Raw genomic sequence first — 24,343 nt, forward strand, 5'->3', positions numbered from 1 at the left:
TGTAATTTGATTAAACTAGATCTGCTTTAAATGCCATTAGTATATAACTTTGTTATGCACTTCACTGAAGCAAAAGTATAGAAAAGATTTTACATTTCTTTCATGAATTCAAATGGTAATTACAAACAATATTTTTCTCTACATTTAACTTTTAACCACTCTTTGAACTCACTGTTTCGGACATTAAACATTTTATCAATTTGCTTAAACACATTTTCCATAAGTGAGAATTAAAATACAGTATCACTTTATTTCTATGATTGAAAATACCATTTTAAAGAGGAAAAAAAAATGTAGAAAGTTAGGAGTTCCTTCTAAAGATCCTACTAAAAAATATATAAAGTATATTCAATGAAGTTAATTACTACATGAAAGTTTTTGGTTTTGACAGAATAATGAGTAGTAGGATAGTTTCTTTTGGGGCAGGATGCAAATGAGGGAAAGTCATCTTTCTATCAAAGCTATTTACAAGGAAAATGTAAAACCTTTACTTGTACATTCTAAACTATTAGGAATGTGTAAATAATCATTTTTATCTAAAATTTATTTACTATTTCAAAGACTTATACAATGTCTTATTATATAACATATGATAAAATGTAACATGATATGATATAATAAAGTAGGTATAATAATACCATATAAACAATACTGAGATAGCTGGTTTATGAACTGCCAAAGAAGTACATTTCTGATGAACAGAACCTACAACAAAGTGAAGATCTTTTAGCTCCTCAACTTTCTTCTTACCAAGTTTTTCCAAGTACATCAAAGAAGAAAACTTCCCCTATAAACTTCTGCAGCCCCTGTTACATTAGCATGATTCTGGCAAAGTCACTTAACCTCTGTCTCAGTTTAATTATTTGTAAAATGAAAATTATAACAGTAACTTCCTCTTGTAATTGCTGAGAGGATAAAATGGATTGTTTTTAAAGTACTTTGCAAGTTTAAAAGCCTATAGCAATGATAGTTATTATTACAGTGAAAAGGAAATACACTTTATTTTCCTAATATTAGCTCCCAAACTTCCCTAACATGGCAGACCAAAATGTCAGAATCAAAGTTATATTCTATAGGCATATCCTTTGATTCCCAAAGCCATTTTTCTAGGTCTTTGAAACACTCTGATTGTTATGTAAGCCATGTTCAACACATTAGTATTTTTGTAGGGTAATAGAAAACTTAGATGACAAAAATGTTTCCTTATAAATTTTTTCTCTAGAGATTTACATGTCATTTCATAGAGTTATATATAGTCATTTCCATTCAAATTCTAAAACTGGGTTTTTTTTTTGACAGTTTTTTTCACAATATAAATATAATTATGCTATGTATACAAATCTTGGGTATTATTAGGTTTCATTTGTCATATTAATTTCTATTTAACAAGGACTTTAAAATAATTCTGAACTATATAATTCTGATCATTTTTTGTACTGTTAACCAACATGTCCACTCAAATAATCTTTCATGATTTTCATGTCACTACTCTCCCTTGTTTCTCCTACTACTTCCCTTAATCACTCCTACTCCTTAGTCTGCTTGGTTGGCTCTCATTATTCATATTACACTTCATAAGTGGGAATTTTCTAAGGTTTGATCCTGGGTCCACTTTTCTCTTTTGGGAACTTCATTAGCTCCCATGGGTTTAATTATGATCTCTGTGCAGATGACTCAGATCTATGCAGGCAACTGTGGTAATTCAATTCCAATATTGTATCACTAATTTCCTTATTAGACCTGATGTCCCTAAGATGCCTCAAACTTACCAATTCTAAAACAATTATCTTTCCCACCAAACCTACCCTTCTAAACTTTCTGATTTTTGTTAAAGGTATCAAGAATTCTTCCCAAGTTCTTAGCTTTGATGTTCTCTTCGACTCCCCATTCTACCTTACCAAACATAACCAATGATGGCCATAACTTTTCTACATTTACATCTAAAACATCTCTCATATCTAACCTTCTTCTACTTCATAAATTTAAACTTTTGTCCACTTAGATTGTCACCATCTTCGTTCAGATTCTCTCACCTAGATTATTCTATCAACCTGCGAAGTGAGTCTGCTAAGTGGTCTCCCAGTCTGAAGTTTCTCCCCATTCTGGTCCATATTCTAAAAAAGGGCAATCTGTTGTTGTTGTTGTTGTTGTTGTTGTGATGCCATTCCTCTATTGAACTCCTGGAATTCTTTTTGTCTCTAAGAATCAATTAACCAATAAACATTTCATTAAGTTCCCTCTCAAGCTTTGAAAGCTCTTTATGTTGCTTCACGGTATATTACTCTCCTTCCTGAACTTTGAGATACAGTCAACTTGATCTTCTCTCTGTTTCTTACACAAAATATCCCCCTTTGGATGTCCATGTCTCTGCCTTGCCATCCTCAATGTCTGAAATGCACCCTCTCCTCACTCTCTTATCAGAACTGCTCTCTTCTTTTAAGAGCCCAATTCAAGCACTATATTCTATACAAAAACCTGTTTCTGATGCCTTCTAAATGACTTCAGATTTATTCTATACATATTTATATCTGTACTTGTACTCCTATTAGAGTAGTGAGTGTAGGAGTGTATCTCCTATTAGAAAGTGAGCTCTTTAAAAGCAAAGATTGTCAGTCTTGTATTTATATCCCCAACACCTAGCACAATGTCTGGTCCATGATTGTTGGAATCTTTACTAAAGTGTTAAGACATTTCTTTACAAAGTGTTAAAGACATTGGAGTTAATTTAATCTTAAGAGTTATTTTGGGCCAGAACTTGAAACAAGATACTAAGTGGAACTGATTGAACAATGCTTGTGTTCACACCTTTAGAGAGCTCAAGTATCTAAGTACTCAATGGAGTTCACACGAGAGTTCAGGGCTAGTATGAGAGCTGAATTCACACCTCCCTTAGGACCAGAGAGCACTCTGGGAGATAACCCAGAATCCCTCTCCCTCCAGAAGGCAGAGTTAACCTTTGGGAGATCACATAAATATAGGGAGCTTTTGAAGCTTGAAGCTACTTCTTCAGGTGGGACAGACTGGAGATTGAGAAGCCACGAGTCGGAGCTGGCTGGAGGCTGAAGAAAGCAGAAAGCAGAAGGCAGAAGCCAAGGACAAAACTGCAAGATCTCTTGGAGCCAGGCAGAGAGTTAGGCCTCAACTAACCGGGCTAAATTTTGAAGGAGAAATAAACATTTGCATTTTTACCAGCTCTACGATTTTGGCAGAGAGTTAGGCCTCAACTAACCGGGCTAAATTTTGAAGGAGAAATAAACATTTGCATTTTTACCAGCTCTACGATTTTGAGGTAATTATTTATTTCAACTGAGACTAAGACCGCTCGAGAGGGAAACCACAACACATGACAGGTACTTGATGATTATCAATTTTTTCACAGAGGCAACTTATTAAAAATAGTAACTCTCAAAACAGCTATTTCTACATTTGTTTTTGCTACAGCAAAATTCTATAACATATATCTACATCTTTGTATATCTGATTACAAAAATTAATTAAAAGTGAAAGAAGCCAAAGAAAAAGGAAGACTAGGGGTATCCAACAAAGCTTGGACCTATAGGCCACTTTCTCCCAAGAGAAATGTGTGAGCTCTTCATAGAAACTTAATTTCCAAAACAACTATTTATTCTTTTGTATTTGCTTCTTCTTGAAGACACAAGAGTTGTGTCCCTCCTTTTCTAATTATATCACTGGCTTATATCACCCTGTGTTTCCTGTCATCCCCCTCTTTTCACTATGAAGATATGTTAAAATAGGAGTTTTATCTTAAAGCTATTATCAAAATGAACTATTATATACAATTACATTGTAAATAAGAATCGTTTTAAAAATCCAACAAAACAAAGCAAATGACCACATAAATTATTTTGTAAGGGAATTCTGGTCTTTTAAAATCATTAAAAAATATATCACATTTTAAAAATTTCAACTATTTTCTTGTCTTCCTTCCACCCCCAGGAGGGAGAGGGGTTAGAAGCCAGTGATTTTGTGATATGTTATATAACTGGCATGGCTAATTTTTTCTCTGATGCAAATTAATCAATTAAATGAAAAAGATGTTTTTAAATCCCCTACCACTCAAAACAGTGAACTCTCATTCCTCTGACACACTAATAATTGAAAAATCAGTAGTTCTGAGTCATTCTGGTAAAATAATTTTTGTACAAATATAACTTTAAGATAAATCATACATTAGGCCAGGGGTCCTTAATAGATATCAAGAAGTCTGTGAACTTGGAATTTTTAATATTATGATAATTGATTTTTATATAATTGGGTTCCTTTTTACATCCTATTTATTTTACTTTATGCATTTAAAAACATTTGTCTGAGAAAGGCCTTTAAACTTCACCAGACATATCAAAGGAGTATGCTGAGGAGAATTCATGTGGGTTTATGAGAATCAATTATTAAAATTTTAGTGTGAACATTTACTTCTCAAAAATCGGAAAAATACTAGAAATCGTGGCTTGAATTATTGTTTTGGTGATTATGTAGACTTAAGAAAGTAATGGATCAAATGTTAATGATTCATATTTAAGTTAAAAGTGTGTCATGCATATTCTCTTCCCTCTCACCCCCAGGGAGCTGGTTGTTAAAACATTTACCCACATAACCTTGGGTCTATGGTGCTACAAAGATTAAGAACAACTGAATTAGAGATTAACTTTCAACATCAGGTCATTTTTGCATTTTAAAAAATTATTTTAATTTTGCAAAATAAAGAATAAATGACCTCACAAGTAATACTCTAAGATCTATAGAAAGGCTAAATACTTGAACATTTAAAAAATCTACTTAAAACAGTGTTTTCTAAAGAAAAAGGTCATTATTATATGTAAACTTTATCTTCCCATAAGTCACCTTCTGCAGTGCTAAGAAGTGACTTTTACCCTTTCAGGCTCTAGATTATCATTTAATTATTATCATAATAGTACTACAATAAACAGGGTAATCTCCATACCAGGACAAAGAGAAGTGAATATTCTTTCTTAAGCAACCTCATTAGGTTGCTTATAAAGGGATGATACAGGCACAGGAAAAAAATTAAGCTCGGGAAAATTTTAATGATTTGAATTTAATTTTTCCCAGGACAACAAGTGGTTGCTAAAACTTAAAAGGTAAAACTAGAATATATGAAACATTAAAATAAAATGCGTAAAACTAATTAAAGCCTGGATAAAACAAGAAGCCTGACATATTTCATTCTGTTATCTGATTATATACAAACAACTTTAGGGAAATCTATTTTTAAAAATTATAAATATATTTATTCAAACACACTTGCATTTCTTCCTTTAAAAAATACTTATTAGAGGGAAAGATTCAGGAAGTAGCAGTAAACATTTGAACCTTACTCTGATCAGAATTGGTTCAAAGATGGAATGATATACGCACTCAATTGGATATAGAAATCTTTCTTATCCTATTATTTCTCCTCTAAAAGCAGGAGGGGGAGGGAATAAGGGAAGAGAGAGGTGAAAGAAGGGAGGGTAGACCATGGAAAGTGATAGAAGCAAAAGAAGTTTTGAGGAGGGACAGGTTGAAAGGGGAAAGAATAGAATAAACAAGGTGGGGGAATAATATAAGCAATCATGACTAGGAAAAAATTTTTGAAGCAAGTTTCTCTGATAAAAGTCTCATTTCTCAAATATACAGATAACTTATTCAAATTTATAAAAAAAGACTCATTCCCCAATTAACAAATGATCAGATTAAAAGATAAGAACATCAGTTTTCAGATGAAGTAACTAAGCTTACCTATAGCCATGTGGAAAATGTTTTAAATCACTACTGACTGGAAAAATGCAGATTAAAACAATTCTCACATTTATGTGATTGGCTACTATCCTAGGATAAAGAAAATTAAAATAACAAATGTTGGAGGGGATATGGAAAAATTGAGACATTAATGCACTGCTGGTGAAGTTATGAGCTAATTCAACCATTCTGTAGAGCAATTTAGAGTTGTGCTCAAAGGGCTATAAAATCACACATACCCTTGGATTCAACCATACTACTACAAGGTCTGTATTCCAAAAGAGATTTAAAAAAAAAAACACAAGAAAGAAAAGGACTTATATGTAAAAAAATATATATTTATAGCAACTCTTTTCTGGCAGCAAAAAACTGGAAATTAAGGGAGATGTTCTGGACAGCTGAAGGAGTTGTGGTATGTGACTGTGGTGGAATGCTATTGTGATATGAGAAATGATGAGCAGGATGCTCTCAGAAGAAAAGAGAAGAGAGCTTTTCTTAAAGATTTAAATGAATTAAATGCAAAATGAAATGAGTAGTGAAATGAGTAGAACCAAGAGCACACTGTCCACAGAAACAGCAACATTGTAAGATGATCTTAACTATTCTTAGCAATATGATGATCCAACACAACTCTGAAGGGATTATAATGAAAAATGCTATTTATCTCTAGAGAGAGAACTGATGATGTTTGAATATACATCAAAATATACTTTTTAAACTTTCTTTTTCTAGCCTTTTTTTTGGTTTTTGTTTTCTTTTACAATGTGACTATTATGGAAATATGATAAGGGAGGGTGAAGAGTGAGGAAGGGAAAGGTTTTGAAGTTCAAAATTTTTTTAAAAAGTTAAAGATTGACTTTATATGTAATTGGGGAAAAAACATATTCACAGGTCAAACTACTAGTGAATTAGTAGTATACCTATCTCCACTTAATTTCCAACATTGTTTCTTTTCTTCTTCTAGCATCTTTACAAACCAGATGGATATGAAGTGATATATCAGAGTTGTTATAAATTGTATTTCTCTGATTATTTGACTCATATCAAATTTTAGAATGTATCATTAAAGTACTGAACATTTAGAAAAGAAAGCAATAGTCGCAACTTTTTTGGCTACACAAAACTAGGCTCACTTCCTTTTCTGAGAGGTTTATTAGCAGGTGAATCTAGGAATACTACTGATGTAGATTATACATATTTTACACAAAATTTACCAAAATATTTGACAAAAATCTTATTTATACTTCTTGTGAGAAACATAAAGAGAGGTAGACTATCCAGCTAGGTGGACTCTAAACATGCTGAATGTCCAGCCTCAAGGAGTAGTCGTTTAAAAATTCAATATCACTTTAGAAGGAGTCTAGTAGAATACCAGAGAAACCTATGCATGGGATTGTACTGTTTTCCATTTTTACAAATGACTTAGATAAAGGCAGAGCTGGCATGCTTACTAAATTTGCAAGTGACAGAAAACTGAGAGGTAGAGCTAATACATTGGGTGACAAGAGTTAAGATCCAAAAAGATTTTGACAAGTTAGACAGGTTTCCTGGAATTTATTAAGATTGAATCTAAAAGGAATGAATGTAAAGTTTTATATGTAAGCTTCAAAGATCAGCATCACAAGTACAAGATGGAGACATGGAACGATGGGGTTAGACAGCATTTTGAAAAAGATTTGGAAGTTTTAGTGGACTTCTGGGTCAATACAATTCAAGAGTGTAACATGCAGTAAAACAAAACAAGACCAAAAAGCATTCTGATCTTAAGTTCCTCTACAGAGTCTTACAGCAATGATCCACAGGGCACACACTGGTGGCCAGAGGATCTCCAGGGGCTATCTCCAGTAGCTACACCACTGGAACACAGTATCCAAAAAGTTCTGAACCCCTGAAAAGGCTTCCCACCAGACCACATCTGCTCTCTAAAGACCAGCTCAGTGGAGTCCAGAGAGACTCACTGCCAGTGGCATGGTGATAAGCTAATAAATCCCTTAGCCACAACATTCCAGTAAACCAAGAAAAGTGCACAGTGGCATCCAGTCCTGGAAATGGGAATATGCCTTAGAGATGGGGTCAAGGGACTTCAGTCTGCATTCCAACTGTCACTTAACAGTTGTGATCAAAGTGGACCACAAACCTTGCAAGGTCTCAGTTTCTTCATCTGCAAAACGGAGAGGCTGGGCTAGGGGACCTTTAACATGTCTTTCTTCAGTGACATTGGTAGTATGGATGGAAAGTGAGTTGTGGGAATCAAGAGTTACACAATTCTTAAAACCATCAGTATTGCAAAGGAAGTCCTTCTCCATGGCTTAATCATATTAATCTTGAATTCTTCTACTCTACATTTAAGATCAGTGCTAGAGTCAGGTTTTGCCTGAATCTTTGGGGCAGGGAAGTGGCACAGGGAATGGAGGGCTGGGGCCCGCACTCAGGAAGGTTTGAGTTCAGGTATTTACCAGCTGTGTGACCCCCAGCAAGCCCTTTAACCTCCGTATGCCTCAGCTACCTCAAATGTAAATTTGAGGATAATAATAGCACCTACCTCCCGGGAATATAATGTGGATCAAATAAGACAATAATTATAAGCCCTTAACAGCACCTGGCACATAGTAAGCACTATGTAAATATTAGTTGTTACTATTACTTATCCCAGTTATGATTTCATATTTGATATAATGGAACATTTAAAAACTTGGAAGATTATAATAAACAATTTTTTTAGTTAAAAGAAAAAAATCAATGAGCTCTCCCATCCCTCAGGTAAAAACAGTATACAAAGCTGTAAATTCAGCCCACAAAGCAGTTTACTGGGGTATCCAGAGCTCTCTGTCAGAGCCGTAAAACTATCTTTACATATTCCTTGTCCAAAGGTCTACCACTTACTTCCTTGTCAGTCTCTCTGAGAATAAAGTTAATTCAAACTGCCCCAAGTCTTCTCTACAGTTTTTTGGCCCACAACAGTAGTTTGTGTTGGGAACATATAGGGAGAATCCTAATAACTAAGCCTACCTAGCTAAAAAGTGAATATGAGTAAGGATATAAACTTGTAGAACAGGATGCTCACAGGTTTTCCTTGAATAAGTAAATAAAGGAATGGAAGGAAAGGAGTTTCATTATGTATCCAAAAGCAGTAAGACATACATAATTTTTTGGAGTATCTTTTCTTTTTTTACATTCTCTTTTCTTACATTCACATCCAACCATAAATTGGACTTTATTCTTAAGAACATGGGCTCTGATGGGTAATCTAATGCCTTATCTCAACCAGAAAACAGGTCACTCTGTACATACCAGCCATTTCCAAAGCAGGCAGTAAAGACTTGTAATAATAATTAGCAATAATAATGACATAACTTTTATATAGAGCCTACTATGTTCTAGGCACTGTGCTAAGTGCTTTACAATTTGATCTTCACAATTAAAATGAAGGGTGAGTGCTCTTATGGTCCTCATTTCACAGAGGAGGAAGCTGAGGCAAAGGTTAAATGACATGCCCAGGGTCATTTGAACTCCAGGCCCAGAGCTCTACACATTAGGCCATATTATCATGACTATGTTCTCCAAGAAATGGAGGAAAAATTGCTGAACCCAATGGGGACTAAATTACACCAGAAAAAAAATGATTATTTTGACAAGAGATAACTGATTACAGATGTTAGTCACCCTCAATCAGCTGTCTCTGTGAAAGTCAGGCCACCTATTTGTTAGAACAAAGATCAAAATTAATACAAAACTGTAAAAATACATTTTTTAAAGATACGATGTGCAATTAAAAGAACTCCAATCTAACCTACTTAAATGAATTATTGATGCTGACAAATGGGAAATGGTAGGAGGAAAGGGCATCAACACAGATTGTAATAATTTCATACATTAGTTTAATAGATATACATCAATTGTCATAATGAGACCAGAGAGCCTCTACCTTAGTCAGCAAACACTTGACATTCATAAAATCAGAGATTTAGCAAATGAAGGGACCTCTAAAGTCAACTAGTCCAACCCTCTCATTTTACAGATGAGGAAATGGCAGTTCAAATTATTTAAGTGAATTGTCCAAGGCCACATAGACAGTCAGCAATAGAAACAGTTTCAAGCCCATGTCTTTTAAAGATAATTCTTATGCTTTTTAAAAATGGAACTATCCTGTCTTACATGTCAAGCAGAGAGAGTGTCAAGCAATACTAATTTACTATATAAACCCATTTGTAAAAATCTTACCGATTCATAGCAGCACTTTTTACAGATGGAAAAAAATGAAATGACATGTGTCACTTCAGTGAAGAATCAAGATATGGCATATGAATGTAACGGGGTATTACTGTGCCATAAGGAATGATGACTATAGGGAATTCAAAGAATGTTGAAAAGACCAGGATGAACTGATGCTGAATGAAAAAAGTAGAAAGAGAAGAACAATATGCAAAATGATTTTAATTATGTAAGTGACAAGAACACAAGAATGAAGATAAATGCTGTTTAACTGTAATGACCAAGGAGATGAGAAAATGTGCCTCCCTCCTGCTACATACAGAACACTATATATGCTATCAGAAGAAATCTCTGTGACAACTGGTCTTGCTTAACTCCTTTTTATGTGCTGTGAGGACATGCTCACTGGGCTGTGGACGGTATATATGAGGAAGAGGAAGGGAAGGATTAAAAGTGGGAATTGGAAGGGTAGTGTACATCCAGAAATAATTGTTGTATAGAAATTATAGACATCTGTCTGTGTGGTAAAAGATTATGAATAATATTGCCTCAGATGAATGGGAGGTATGTAAAGCAAATTTGGCAAGAGATATAACTAGGCAATATTATCCTGAAGACATGGAAAAAGCAAAGTGGAAGGAAAAAGCAAAGTGGAAGGAGGATGACAGACAAGCAAAAGATGGTAAAGATCTAAAAAGATTTTCATGGAATTCTCTTTACTCTCAGTGATCAGCAATTACCACATTTGACTCCTAATTTCATAGTCCCAGATACACTGCTGAGAGAAAATGATACCAAATAAAGTTCATACATAGAATGGAGCTCATCTAAGACCAAGCAGAAACCTCAGAAGAGATCAGGTGTAGAGAGGAAGAAATTAAGGAATTATTTTTCAAGGTAGCTGAAGGAGAGAACAAAGATATGCCAAAAAACAACAATAACAATCCCTCCAAAACCTAGGACTTCAATAGTACAACAGAAAGCCACACTCATGACAACATTCCTATTTTCAGAAGAGTTTTATGAGAATAATCCTCACAGCAACCAAAGGCATTCTTCCCAATAACATTAGAAGGGAATTGGATAGGATTTTCCAAGTCCCATTCCCCAGCAGACTACTTCTCTCTCATCATATACCTGACAGAAGAATGTAAAGGATAGAAGATCCCCCTGAATTTATTGTTTGCTGAGAATTTAAAGTAGAATCTAATTTAGTATAAGAAAAGGATACCTTGAAGGCTTTTCTCCAACAAGATACCTTTCATGCAAATGCCAAAATAACGTAAGATTCTTAAAAGATACAATGATAATTTTGTTCAATAACCTCTTAACATATCAAATGAGGAATAAAAGGCATTCACCACTCTGAAGGAAATCTAATGTAGCATCCCAAAGATCATCTAGGTATGAGTTCTTCCAGATGCTCATCTTTGCAGGTAACATCATGGTAACTACAGAATTCTAAATGAAATCCAAAGTACTCTAAAGAGTTTAGAATCAACTGTCAACATAAGAAAAATCAATTGAATGACAAATGCCTATGGTACAGGATATGGTATGAACTAAATGGACAGTCTATAAAGCTCATCTAGTAGTATATGTATCATGGAATAGCATTTAGAGATAATGAAATAGACCAAGAATTAAACAAAAAAGAGGAGAATGAAGTTTTTTTCTTTTGGAAACTACAGTTACTTAATAATCTCAAATTTTCCTCTGGAAAGAAGGCCCATTTTAAAAACACTTTCTTGCCAGTGTTGTTATATGACTAGAGTCATGAAACATTATAGCCACTAAGGATTAGAATTGAGAGACACATTATAAATATGGCTTTATAGAAAAGAATAAAGATAACGGATAAAATTAATAAAATGTATAAGCATAGGGGGAAAAAAGACAATGCTCTTTTTACACTGTGAAAATGAGGAATAGCCAGTGGACACTCTACCTTGTATATCAAATGGTTTCTTCTTGATGAAAAGACAGAATGCGAGGAAGGACTCCAGCATATTAGATGGAGGCAAATTTATGGAAGGATATCAGTAAGATTCCAAAAAATGGGCAAGTTGCATTGTTGGAGAGAATATACTCACACGTATGAAATCACAGATCCATTTGAATAATTACTATATGCAAAGTACTGAACTAGATAGTTCAGATATAAAAACAAATATGACAATCACTTTTGTGTCCAAGAAACTTCCAAGAATCTAATGTGGAAACAATTTATGTGCACAGATGAATAAATATAAAATAATTTCAGGAAGGAAAGAACACTAACAATGGACAATTAACAGAAGTAGTACCTGAACCATCATACACACATGTAAAAACTCTTTAGGTCTACAACTCCCAAGATACCTTAATAAAAGTTCTTGAAATGGTAATTGGAACAACCCATTTGGGGAGCATTGGGGATGGGATTATGGACTTCTGATTTTATCAGTATGGAAACTCATCTGTAACACGGTGTTAGTGAATTGTCCTGAGAAGCTAAGGGATTCATGGTCATGCAGTTGGTATGGGTGAGGGGTAGCACTTGAACACACATCCTCTTCACTATGACACTGCCCCTATATCCAACGTGCTATGCCATTTCTTAGCTCATGACTAAAACTGGAAGTTTTAGTGGAAGGAGAGGGGGATACAATCTGACAAAGAGTTTGTGGTTCATTTTGCTAGCTAATGCAGAGATGATGGATAATGCTTTGGATGGTGTTGCTAAGTCAAAGGAAACTGACAGAATTACGATGATGATTTCCTGAAGGGCAAGATGGCTTGGATCTGCTATTAATTTTGTAGAAACAACAATCAGGATACATAGCCCCTCATATAGCTATACCTCCTTTGCTATTCTCCTTAATAAAAAACACAATATGACCAAAAAATAAGTTAAGACTGGGAATTTTAATGAAAGCAAATTAGAGGACTACTACTTACGTCAATAATCATTTCATCCTGTATTATCATATTACCTACATCTGCAGCTGTGTCTTTAGTGGAATTCAGTAACTGGCATTCATAAGGATAATAAAATCATCAAGAAAAGCTTAATTATGTTGTTATAATTTGAGAACTTCAGAACCTTTTAGAAAATTGTCCATAAAATATTTAAAATCTCCAAGTTCTATTATTTAAAAGGTAAATCCTCAGCTATCTAGAAAATTTATCTATTCAAGACAGTTTATTCCAGGCTATCAATATCTTATATTTTACAGCATAAAAATTATCTTTTTGTTATATATTTTTAAATACTTTGGAGTGAAAATAAAGTAAGAAAATACCTTCTATCACATATAAGGAATACTTTCTTAGATGAAGGACAAAGGAGGCAGAATAGTAACAGTTCACAAACCCATTTCTTAGAGCATGAAATTTTATGATTTTTATATGTGAAAAATGCTACAAAAGGGGAGGAAGAAAGGTATATGCTAGAAATGAAATGTTAGATTTCCCCCCCATAACTGTTATTAAATTATGTTAAACTAGGAAAGCACTTAAGCAGAAAAGTGTGAACACTGCCAATCTCAAAATGTAACGCTTATTATCTTTAAAAGCATTTTGTTACTTTTATAATACCTGAAGTGATATAATAATGTCAGTCACTTAACCAGATCTTAGAGTATAATATCTTCATCTTAAGTACTATTATTTCCAGTATTTTAATAATTTTCACACAGTCCTGGAATGTGATCTTTTGTGCTCTGATGACACTTAAATTAATAGCATAATTTTCTGGTACTTGCAACAGTTGCTTTCCATTTTGATTTTTTACATTTTTCTATATCTCATACAGATAAATCCTCTAATAATCTTTTTATCTTTATCTTTGGGGAATTCAAAAGGCTACAATAGAAAAGGGAAATATCAAGGGATTACAAAGCAGATACTTTAAAAAATTCAATTAATTTAATACTAATTGTAATTTTTCCAATAATGTTCTTTTAAAAGGGAACTAAATCTTTTAAATACTCAATTCATTTGATCCTATTTGCATGCTTCATTGATGTTGTCAACTCTCTCTTACTGTATATCTATATCCAAATCTTTTAATCAAATCATATTTCTTTGTCAAGCAAACCACAGAAAATTTATCATCTCTTTTATACTTCATTAACTAGTTTATCTTGACCACTGCTGGCCACTGTTTATTTAAGAGATTGATATCGATACTATTTTTATCCATGCTAACAGGGTATTTGCCCACAAGGTCAAAATGATACAAACAGAAAAGTATCTGCTTCTGAATACTAACCTTTTCTGAAATTATGTTGGCATGCTGGTAAAAATCTGTCAAGTGCATTTTGAAAATAAGTAGGCACTTAATCTTGCCCAGCTAAGCTATCCTATCTGCTTGACTAGAAATATCAAACTTACAAGCAAAAATAAACTGACATCTTTTTATTTTAATCATGCCAAACTCAGAAGTATGGCACAGAATAGGTTGGCAATATCTAGTGTTTCAGAAAAGCTCATGCTAAAAACAAAATTGAGATAATGACCATATTGTATATTTTTGCATAGTACAAAATTTTCAATGTTACTTGTCACTGAAGGTCACTGCTCCAACAAAATCAGCAGATTGTACCAATGTTAATTATGAGAACCATCTTTTAGGTTCAAAGATTTCCAGAAAATGGTTATTAAAATGTGTGGTTCAAAAAAAAGAAAAAGCCAAGGTTTAAGATTTCAACACAGATATATACCTTCTGGCTAATCCTAACACCCTCCACACCAAAACTATAGTACCGAGTATATTGTTCAGTTGTTTTTCAGTCTTGTCTGACTGTTCATGACTTTACTTGGGGTTTTCTTGGCAAAGAAACTGGAATAGTTTGCTATTTCCTTCTCCAGCTTATTTTACAGATGAGGAAACTGAGAAAGCAGAGGGGAAAAAAAGGAGGGAGAAAGCAGCTCAGAACTAGAAGACATTGCTATGAGCAAATAACAGCAAGAAGGTCAATGCCATTCAAATTGAAGCACACAAAGGGAGACTAATTTGTCAGTAGATTATAAAGGTAAGAAGAGGACGGTTGTGAAAGGCTTTAAAAGCCAAAGAGAGGATTTTAAACTGAATCCTGGAGGGGATGAGTAGTCACTAAAGTTTGCTGAAAAGGAGAGTGATATGGACAGACCAGGAAGATCATGAGAAGCTTTCACGAGTCCAAGGGTAAGGGGGTGAGGGCATGTGGGGCTCTACCAGGGTGGTGACGGTGTCAGGGACAGAAAGGAGAGAATATGAGAAATCTTATACAGCGAGAAACCACAGGACATTCATTAGCAAGCTTAGGACGTTTGCCTACCCTAGGCAAAACTCATCATCCTTATACCAGCAGACCCCAGGTATGTCTTCTGTTTGCTACCATCCCACAGAAGTATGGGGCTTCAGTGTGGGGTGTGCAGCTTCAAACACACACCACACAAACACATTCACACACACACACACACACACACTACACACATCACACATACTACACACAAACACATGCACATGCACACAAAACACCACATAAAACACACACACACCACACACATTACCACACATACCATATGTACACCCACACCTAACACCAAGAATAGACTTTTCTGACATTAAAAAGATGTTTTTTAAATAAAAGATTATTATTTTAAAGTGTCTCTCTTGTTTTGACTCTCTTCTTGTTGTACCATCAAATGACTGACCATCTTTTCTACTCCTGCTGCTAATTCTCATTGAGGATATCTAGAGCCTCAGAGGAATAGTTTTTAAAGTAAAGGCCTGGAACCTAGGCATAAAGAATGAAATTATTAATAAATTAGAGGAACATAGGATAGTTTACCTCTCAGACCTGTGGAAGGGGAAGGTCTTTATGACCAAAGCAGAACTAGAGATCATTACTGATCACAAAATAGAAAATTTCGATTATACCAAACTGAAAAGTTTTTGTACAAACAAAACTAATGCAGACAAGATTAGAAGGGAAGCAATAAACTGGGAAAATATTTTTACAGTCAAAGGTTCTGATAAAGGCCTCATTTCCAAAATATATAGAGAATTAACTCTAATTTATAAAAAATCAAGCCATTCTCCAATTGAAAAATGGTCAAAGGATATGAACAGACAATTCTCAGATGAAGAAATTGAAACTATTTCTAGTCATATGAAAAGATGCTCCAAGTCATTATTAATCAGAGAAATGCAAATTAAGACAACTCTAAGATACCACTACACACCTGTCAGATTGGCTAAGATGACAGGAAAAAATAATGAGGATTGTTGGAGGGGGTGTGGGAAAACTGGGACATTGATTCATTGCTGGTGGAGTTGTGAACGAATCCAACCATTTTGGAGAGTAGTTTGGAACTATGCTCAAAAAGTTATCAAACTGTGCATACCCTTTGATCCAGCAGTGTTACTACTGGGATTATATCCCAAAGAGATTATAAAGAAGGGAAAGGGACCTGTATGTGCACGAATGTTTGTGGCAGCCCTTTTTGTAGTGGCTAGAAACTGGAAACTGAATGGATGTTCATAAGTTGGAGAATGGCTGAATAAATTGTGGTATATGAAAATTATGGAATATTACTGTTCTGTAAGAAATGACCAACAGGATGATTTCAGAAAGGCCTGGAGAGACTTACACGAACTGATGCTGAGTGAAATGAGCAGGACCAGGAGATCATTATATACTTCAACAACAATACTAGATGATGACCAGTTCTGATGGATCAGGCCATCCTCAGCAACGAGATCAACCAAATCATTTCTAATGGAGCAGTAATGAACTGAACTAGCTATACCCAGAAAAAGAACTCTGGGAGATGACTAAAAACCATTACATTGAATTCCCAATCCCTATATTTATGCACAACTGCATTTTTGATTTCCTTCACAAGCTAATTGTACAATAATTCAGAGTCTGATTCTTTTTGTACAGCAAAATAATGTTTTGGTCATGTATACTTGTTGTGTATCTAAGTTATATTTTAATATATTTAACATCTACTGGTCATCCTGCCATTTAGGGGAGGGGGGTGGGGGGGGATAAGAGGTGAAAAATTGGAACAAGAGGTTTGGCAATTGTTAATGCTGTAAAGTTACCCATGTATATATCCTGTAAATAAAAGGCTATTAAATAAAAAAAATAAATAAATAAATAAAGTAAAGGCCTGGAAACAGCCACAGCTTGTCATTTTGCCTTGCTGGCAACTCCTATTATTCATATCATGAAGCCAGGATGTTCTGGGTTCATAATTGTGGGAAAACTAAGTTATGAGTCATTGATTAATATCCATATATGGAGGAGCTCTATATCTCTATAAATGAAAGAATTCTAGAGGACATTTAATCTAATTCCTTTATATGTGAATAAGAAAAATGAAGGGTATATATTTTTTCCTTGAAGTCACATAGCTAATGGTAGGGCCAAAACTGGAATGGTTGTCCCAGTCTTATGCTTAAATATAAAAAGTCAGACATTTTAAGTTTAAAGCATTTCTTATTCCTAAATTAACAAGATAATTAGAAACTCATCTAAAATGGACTTTTTATTTGTTTATATATATGCAAATATAAAATATTCTTTTGAAATTTCAAGAATATTAACTTCTTCTAAATATAAAAGTACTGGTCAAAAATTTAACAGTTCCACTTTCTTAGTAAAACCATAATAATAACTGACACTCACCTAAGGCTGTTAGATGTTATTTATAAAGTAATTCTTCAGCAATCATTGATTTAATTCACTTTTTTTAACACTGGGAAACAGGAGAATATCTTTGTTCTTCAATAGATGAGTTACATTAAAGTTAATACATAACATTTTTTTCTTTTTCTCTAAAAATTCTGGCCAACTTAAGAGGGAACCAATGAATAGAATGTCTTAACTCTAATACCAATAGTTGCACAAGAGAAAATAAAAAGCCAAGCATCTTAAGAGCTTCATGAATAAGATAATGATAAATTTCTTCAGTTGTTTAAACTAAAGCTGGTATCTCAAACTTTTAATTAATATGCTCTCTGGAGTTATGCTACACCTAATAATACAACCTTGGACTTTAACTCAATGAGATTCCCATTTATTGAATATATATTCTTTAAAGCTGAGCACTTTTTATATAGCAAGAAGCAATATTAGGTAGGAAGAAGGATGAAAAGGAAAACAAAGACATGGTCATAGTCCTCAAAGTATAGAAGGGAGTTAACAGTACTGAGTAAAATGAATGTAGGAGTTCAGCTAAGATATAATAAAATCTTGAACTAGTGGCTATGGGAATAGAGAGAATGGGAAGAACATAAGAAGTATTGCAGAGATAGAAAGAATAATTAAATGATGTGGTCAAAAATGACTTGGGCTAATTTGATCCAATTCAACATTTATTAAGCATTTTTCATGTATCAAGACACAGCAAAGGGATGGCATAGGAGAGTTTTATAATGAAGATGATTATAATGGTGATAGTGAACATTTATATTGCAATTTAAGGTTTGTCTTTAGAGTGCTTTGGGACAAGTCCTACTATTATCCCCACTTAGAAGTGAAAAATACTGAGGCTGAAGGGAGTTAAATGACTTAGCCAGGATCACATATCTAATTAAGTGTCTAAAGCAGAAAAGAAATTTATTCTAAATCCAAGACTCAATACATGATAATAAGCTGCTTTTTGCCCCAGAAGACCTAACACTATGTGTTAAGTTGGGAGTTAATTATGCCATTAGCAAAAATAAAGGATTTATAAAGATGAATAGATTCTGAGGTAAAGATGTTGATTTCCATTTTGGGAAATATTGAGTTGTTGAATACAGGTACCTATGGGACATATTAAGTAGAGAAACACAGGAGATAGAAACATGGGTCAGTAATTTCAAAGAATAGATGAGACTAGACACATAGATTTGTTATCTATTGTTAACTATGAAGTTATCTTCATAGAGGTCAGAACTGAGGCCTTAAGTATGAAAAGATCACTAAAGAAAAAATAAATAGAAAAAAGTGGGCTCAGAAAAATAATTCATAGAAAATGTCAATATTTACAGGGGGAAAGAAAAAGCCAATTAAAGAAATTTAAGAAAATATATATTTTTAAAAAGATTCAAGAAATTAGTTCAATGTTATAAATTTTAGATCAACAAAGGAGAATGTTAAAGAGAAATTGGTTGGGAGTTTCAGAGGCAGCAAGGTGATCAAAAAAGTGGAGGATTGAGAAAAACAGATTTATACATCACGACATTATAGTGACCTCCCAAGGATTATTGTCAGTAAAGTTTTGGGTACAGAAGCTAGATTTCAAGCAATTTGAGAAGTAAATGGATAGACAAAAAGGGAAGATTGTGAATAGATATAAATTATTCTTCCAAGAAATTTGGCAGTGAATGGGAGGGAAGGATAATAAAACAAGGGAATGTTATTCAGGAAATCCTAAGCAGGTCTATAGATAGGAAAAGAGTAAATACACAAGAAAAAAAGGAAATTAGTACTTATATAAGACCCAAGAGTAGAATGAACTAAGGATGTAAGTGGAGAGGTGAGTTTTGTAAAGAAAGAGGAATACTTCTAATAGGATAAAGGTTGACAGAGAAATGTTTAAATGAAAAAGTTAGAAATGAGAAAATATGGTTCTGTGGCCTCAAATCCAGTAAAGTAAGAGATTTTGTGACATTATTAAGAATGTATGCTTTTTTTTTATATGCACAGTTCATCTAATAGGGAAATTCAGATTAGAAAGAATTTTATGATATCCAATTCTTTGATCAACTGAAAAACCAATTAAACTCTAAAATAATGTGATAATATTATTTAAAGCTATTTTAATTGATCAGAAATTACCTAATAGAAAAATTCTATTTCTTCCTTGTTTATGTATTTTAATGTAGATTAACCTTCAAGAAATATATTTTAAAAGTCTAGTCCTAGTTAAGACTAATAAAGAATATTACAATAAAGAATTTTAACTCAATAGCTCATAGGTGTTACTGATAAATTTGTCACATTTATGCTACTGAATAAGAGTCTTCACTATTTTATTTATTTATTTATTGCTGAAGCAATTGGGGTTAAGTGACTTGCCCAGGATCACAGAGGTAGGAAGTGTTAAGTGTCGACACCAGTTTTGAACTCAGGTCCTCTGACTTCAGGGCTGGTGCTCTATCCACTGTGCCATCTAGCTACCCCAATTCTTCACTATTTTACATCTTATTCAAATAAAAGCAACACTATAGTATTCAATGTACTAGTGACTTATTTCTCTGTACATAAAGTCACCCCCCAAAAAATTAAGTTTAAAGCATTTGTTTATCATTTACCCTTGATTCATTTGAGGCATATAGTACTATAAAACTCAGCCATGTTTCATTACAAATATCCAATGGATAATTTATAAATTTTTAATGTGAAAAGTCATGAACCACAGAAATGAAATTTTTTTTAAAAATGCTAGCATCTAGCATATACATCAGAATTTAAATCAAGAAATGAAAACTGCACACTAAATACTACACTAAACTATAACCAACAAATGATCAAATTAGTGAAATTTTTCTATTCTATTTTTGTAATAAAAACTAAAAAATTATTTGATCTGACCAACCAGCAATTACGCAAGCTAATAAAAGAGACAATTAGGACATATGATACTAAACACTGTATCACAAAACATTAGGATAAATTGTCTCGTGTATTCCCTCATAGCAAGAGAGGAATAAGAATACTACCGCCATTGAAATCCTATTCCATTGCCTCCTCATGGTGTGGCAAGGCTCTAGATGTCTCCAGAAAGAGATTAAATACAATTTTTTCTTACCCCTATCATATCTGCTGCCTTTTTTGCCCCACCAATTTGACAATGACAGAATTTCTAGGAATCTAAAACTAAATGTCTTAATTACTTAAACATATTTCAAGGACCCATGAGTTTATTGATATGAGCACTCCCTTCATCAATGAGGATCACACTTTGCAATACCTTATTAAATGATTTTATGAGTTGCTGTGCCTAAAAAAAGCCAAATTCTGGTGGCTAACCTAGCAACAAATCTCTCTAAATTTGATTAGGCAGTCCTTAAATAGCCTTTCCAGCTTGATAGGACTTACAAGAGTTTATATCACATTAGCACAACTTTTTAAAATGAGAGGATCACATCCATATGACAGTTAGCACCAGACCTGGAGAAATTTCTAAACTACTTAAGAAAAACAACAGATATAAAAGATAACTGGGGTTCTTCCATGATTTTTCTATCATGAAACCCTTTGGTGAAGACTATGGAACTCTGCACCAAATGTTTTTAAGTGCATTAAATAAAATGCATAGGATGATAAAAAAAATAGATTATGTTTAAATATATATGTGCTTGTATTCATATGTATATGTATTTTAAATTCTAAGAATCCCTCCAAGAAGAGTAAATGGCTTTCTGGCAACAAAATCAAAGAAAAAAGCAGAAGAAAATGCTCTAGTACAAGTAAATCACTGGGAAGAGTAAGTGTGGTCAGAAGCATAACTATAGATAATTCCCAGTATAAACAACTGGAAGCAAAGTTTATTTCAGAGGCAGCATAGCATAGTGGATAAGGAACTGGTTTTGGAACAAGAAAGACCTGGATTCAGCTGCTATCTGTAGTACAAATTGGTTCTGCTAGGCAAGTAACTTAACTACTAAGTACCCCAGACAGAAAGACTCCAAGTTGAAAGGCTAGGTACTGATTTGAACTAATGGGGGGAATTTCCTCAACAAGTGTTTCTTAACAGCAAGCTGATGGTGTACTGGAAAGTATTAGGCCTAGAATCAGAAAGAACATTGTTTAAATCAGAAATTTATTAGCTGTGTGACCCTCAATAAGATACTTAATCCCTCTTTGCTTCAGTTTCCTCAAAATGGAGATATAGTTTTCAGCTTCCTGTAAAATGGGGATAATAATAGCACCTATATCCCAGGGATCCCCTAAGAGGATCAAACGAGATATCTATAAAAAAGCACTTGGCACATTATAGGCACTGTATAAAAGCTTATGTCTTCCCTATCTACCTATCTACTTATTCCAAATGAATCACATTCTAAAAACTTATATCTAGAAGCTTTATTTTTTTAATAAAAAGCCTTTCCATAGTATTCCTACTCAGGAAAAAAAAAGTCTCATTATTTATAGATAATTTTCATATAAACCAAGGTAAAGGCTAGTCACATAACTTATTCATGTTTATGTAATTGAGTAAGTAGCTGAATTATACAAAAAATCCAGGATTCCTAACTGCTATTCAGATGCTCTAACTAATGGATAATATTCTCCATTATATAACAGAACCGTTTCCTTTAATTACAAATATTTTATTCGCCATCAGATAATCATCTAGAAGCTTTTTCATTAAGTACTTACATTTGTGGTATTTTTCCAAGAACAACAGATTTTCACAGTCTATTTATTGTAACATGTTAGATGTGATACCAAGAACCTGTGGCAAGACTATTTGTCCTAGGATAAATTATTTTAATAGAACATGAGCAAGCATGTCCACTTTAATAGTGTCCTTTTAATGCAGTCAAAGCCCTCATTACTATACACTGATTTTGATATAACCATTACGCCTCTGACATCACTATACCTGAGATATTACAAAAAGGTTTTATCATTCAATTCAAGGCTTCTTTAGTTACCAATTTCCCAGAAAGAATCTAAGTAAGGAATGGCTAGCATCAGAGAGTTTATGAGGTTGGTTTTGGTTTGTTTGTTCTGTCTTGATTTTTTAAACACAGAGCTATGTAATGAGAAATGAACACGAGGCTGCTTATATGTTAAAATGTATAAAAGAAAATCCATTGGGTTAATGAAAAAAGTAAATAACCAAAATAAGTAGATGCTCAAGCCCTTGTCATTGAGAAGCACTTTGTGTTTATTTGGCACATATAACAGCAGCAGAGGCAGCGGCAGCAGCAGCGCTGCCCTTGGTGCTGATTTCTTACTACTCTAAATGTCTCCTCTGAGCCAGAATACACTGGCTGTTGCTGATCACGCTGTGAGACACCTGCACTGGCTACTAGGCTTGTCATGACGCACAAAACCCTACCATCTTCAGCTTGACATTGTGCAAGTTATAATTATTCATCCAAATGAATATGTCAGAGCAGCAGCAGCAGACCTCTCATCAGAGCAAAAGAAAAATACATCAAAACATTATCAACCCAGCAGGAAGACAGGGACCATAAGGAAAATTACCCATTTTTAATATGGATGCCACAAAGCCATGTCTATTATTTTACAAAAAGAAAAGAAAATAAAGATCTTCCAAATTTAAAGTCCAGGAGCATTAAAACAGAACTTGATATAGGTAAGAGCAGACAGTTAAAAAATCAATTACTTAAAATCTATTTACATTATCATTGATGAGATTCTGTATCTATATTGTAGCAGTGGCATTTCTGCTGCTTCAGGAAAAAGTCTTACCAGTGTTTCCATTAAAGATAGCCCACAGATGTTAAAATTTTAAAAATAAAAAATAAAACCTTTCAAGATAGAATTTATGTGCCAAATGTCCCAATTAGCCAAGGAAATGGAACCTTCAAAAAGAATAATCTGATAATATTTCTATTTTCAAGGCCAAAACCATTATTTTCAAAACTCTCATCAGCTCCAAAGAGTCTCAGAATTCATTCTAACTTCACTAACAAGTTTTAATATTTTTCTTTTTACAAAATCATATGAGTTCTCAAAAAATTGATTTCTGTCCTCTTTACAAATCAGTAAGACAATGAACACAAATATAACTGTCTTTCAAAATGAGTTAAACTATAGCTAATAAGAAACATAAGAACTTACCTGTGGTGTCCAAGAAACAGAAAATGGAAGTGGCAAATCCACATAGCAATCTGGTGATTCTGTTGGATACTGTGGGGGAAAAAAAAGTGACAACTTCAATGATTCCAGCTCCTTTTTGTCTATCTTTAAGGTTATGTGACTTCCATTAAAACAGAATGAAAGACTTGACTATTTTAAGTCACAAGTTTTATATATAATTTTTAATCTAGCAATCTCAATTCCAATATTGTGTAAACAGGTATTAACCACAGATCTGTACATTCCATAACTAAAAAGGCTATGTTATCTAAACTTTGCAACTCCCTTAGTACAATGCTGTATACATGGAAAATTCTTAATAAATGAACTCGCTTAAAACAATCAAGGAATATATACAGATATAGAAGTACAATAACAAATATACAGATAATATTTTTTCATTAAAATTTGATTTTCTACACTGATATGTTTGCCTTTTAAGAAGAGATAAAGACCGAAATTAGCTTAAAAAACAAACAAATAACTTCAAGTATACTAAGGAATTTGAAACTAACGAAAGGGAAAGAAGTGAATGCAAAGACTAATTCATTGAGGATAAAGTA

General features: G+C 33.6%; 1 protein-coding gene across 1 annotated transcript in view; it reads right to left on the bottom strand.

Moving 5' to 3' along the window:
• Positions 1-24,343, bottom strand: part of FANCL (FA complementation group L) — an 81,554-nt gene that overhangs the window by 12,947 nt on the left and 44,264 nt on the right. Inside the window, exon 7 of the mRNA XM_023494939.2 lies at positions 23,763-23,831. Coding sequence (XP_023350707.1) covers positions 23,763-23,831 — 69 coding nt within the window. The remainder of the gene's footprint in view (positions 1-23,762; positions 23,832-24,343) is intronic.

The sequence above is a fragment of the Sarcophilus harrisii genome, chromosome 2, assembly GCF_902635505.1.
Source record: "Sarcophilus harrisii chromosome 2, mSarHar1.11, whole genome shotgun sequence".
Lineage (NCBI taxonomy): Eukaryota > Metazoa > Chordata > Mammalia > Dasyuromorphia > Dasyuridae > Sarcophilus > Sarcophilus harrisii.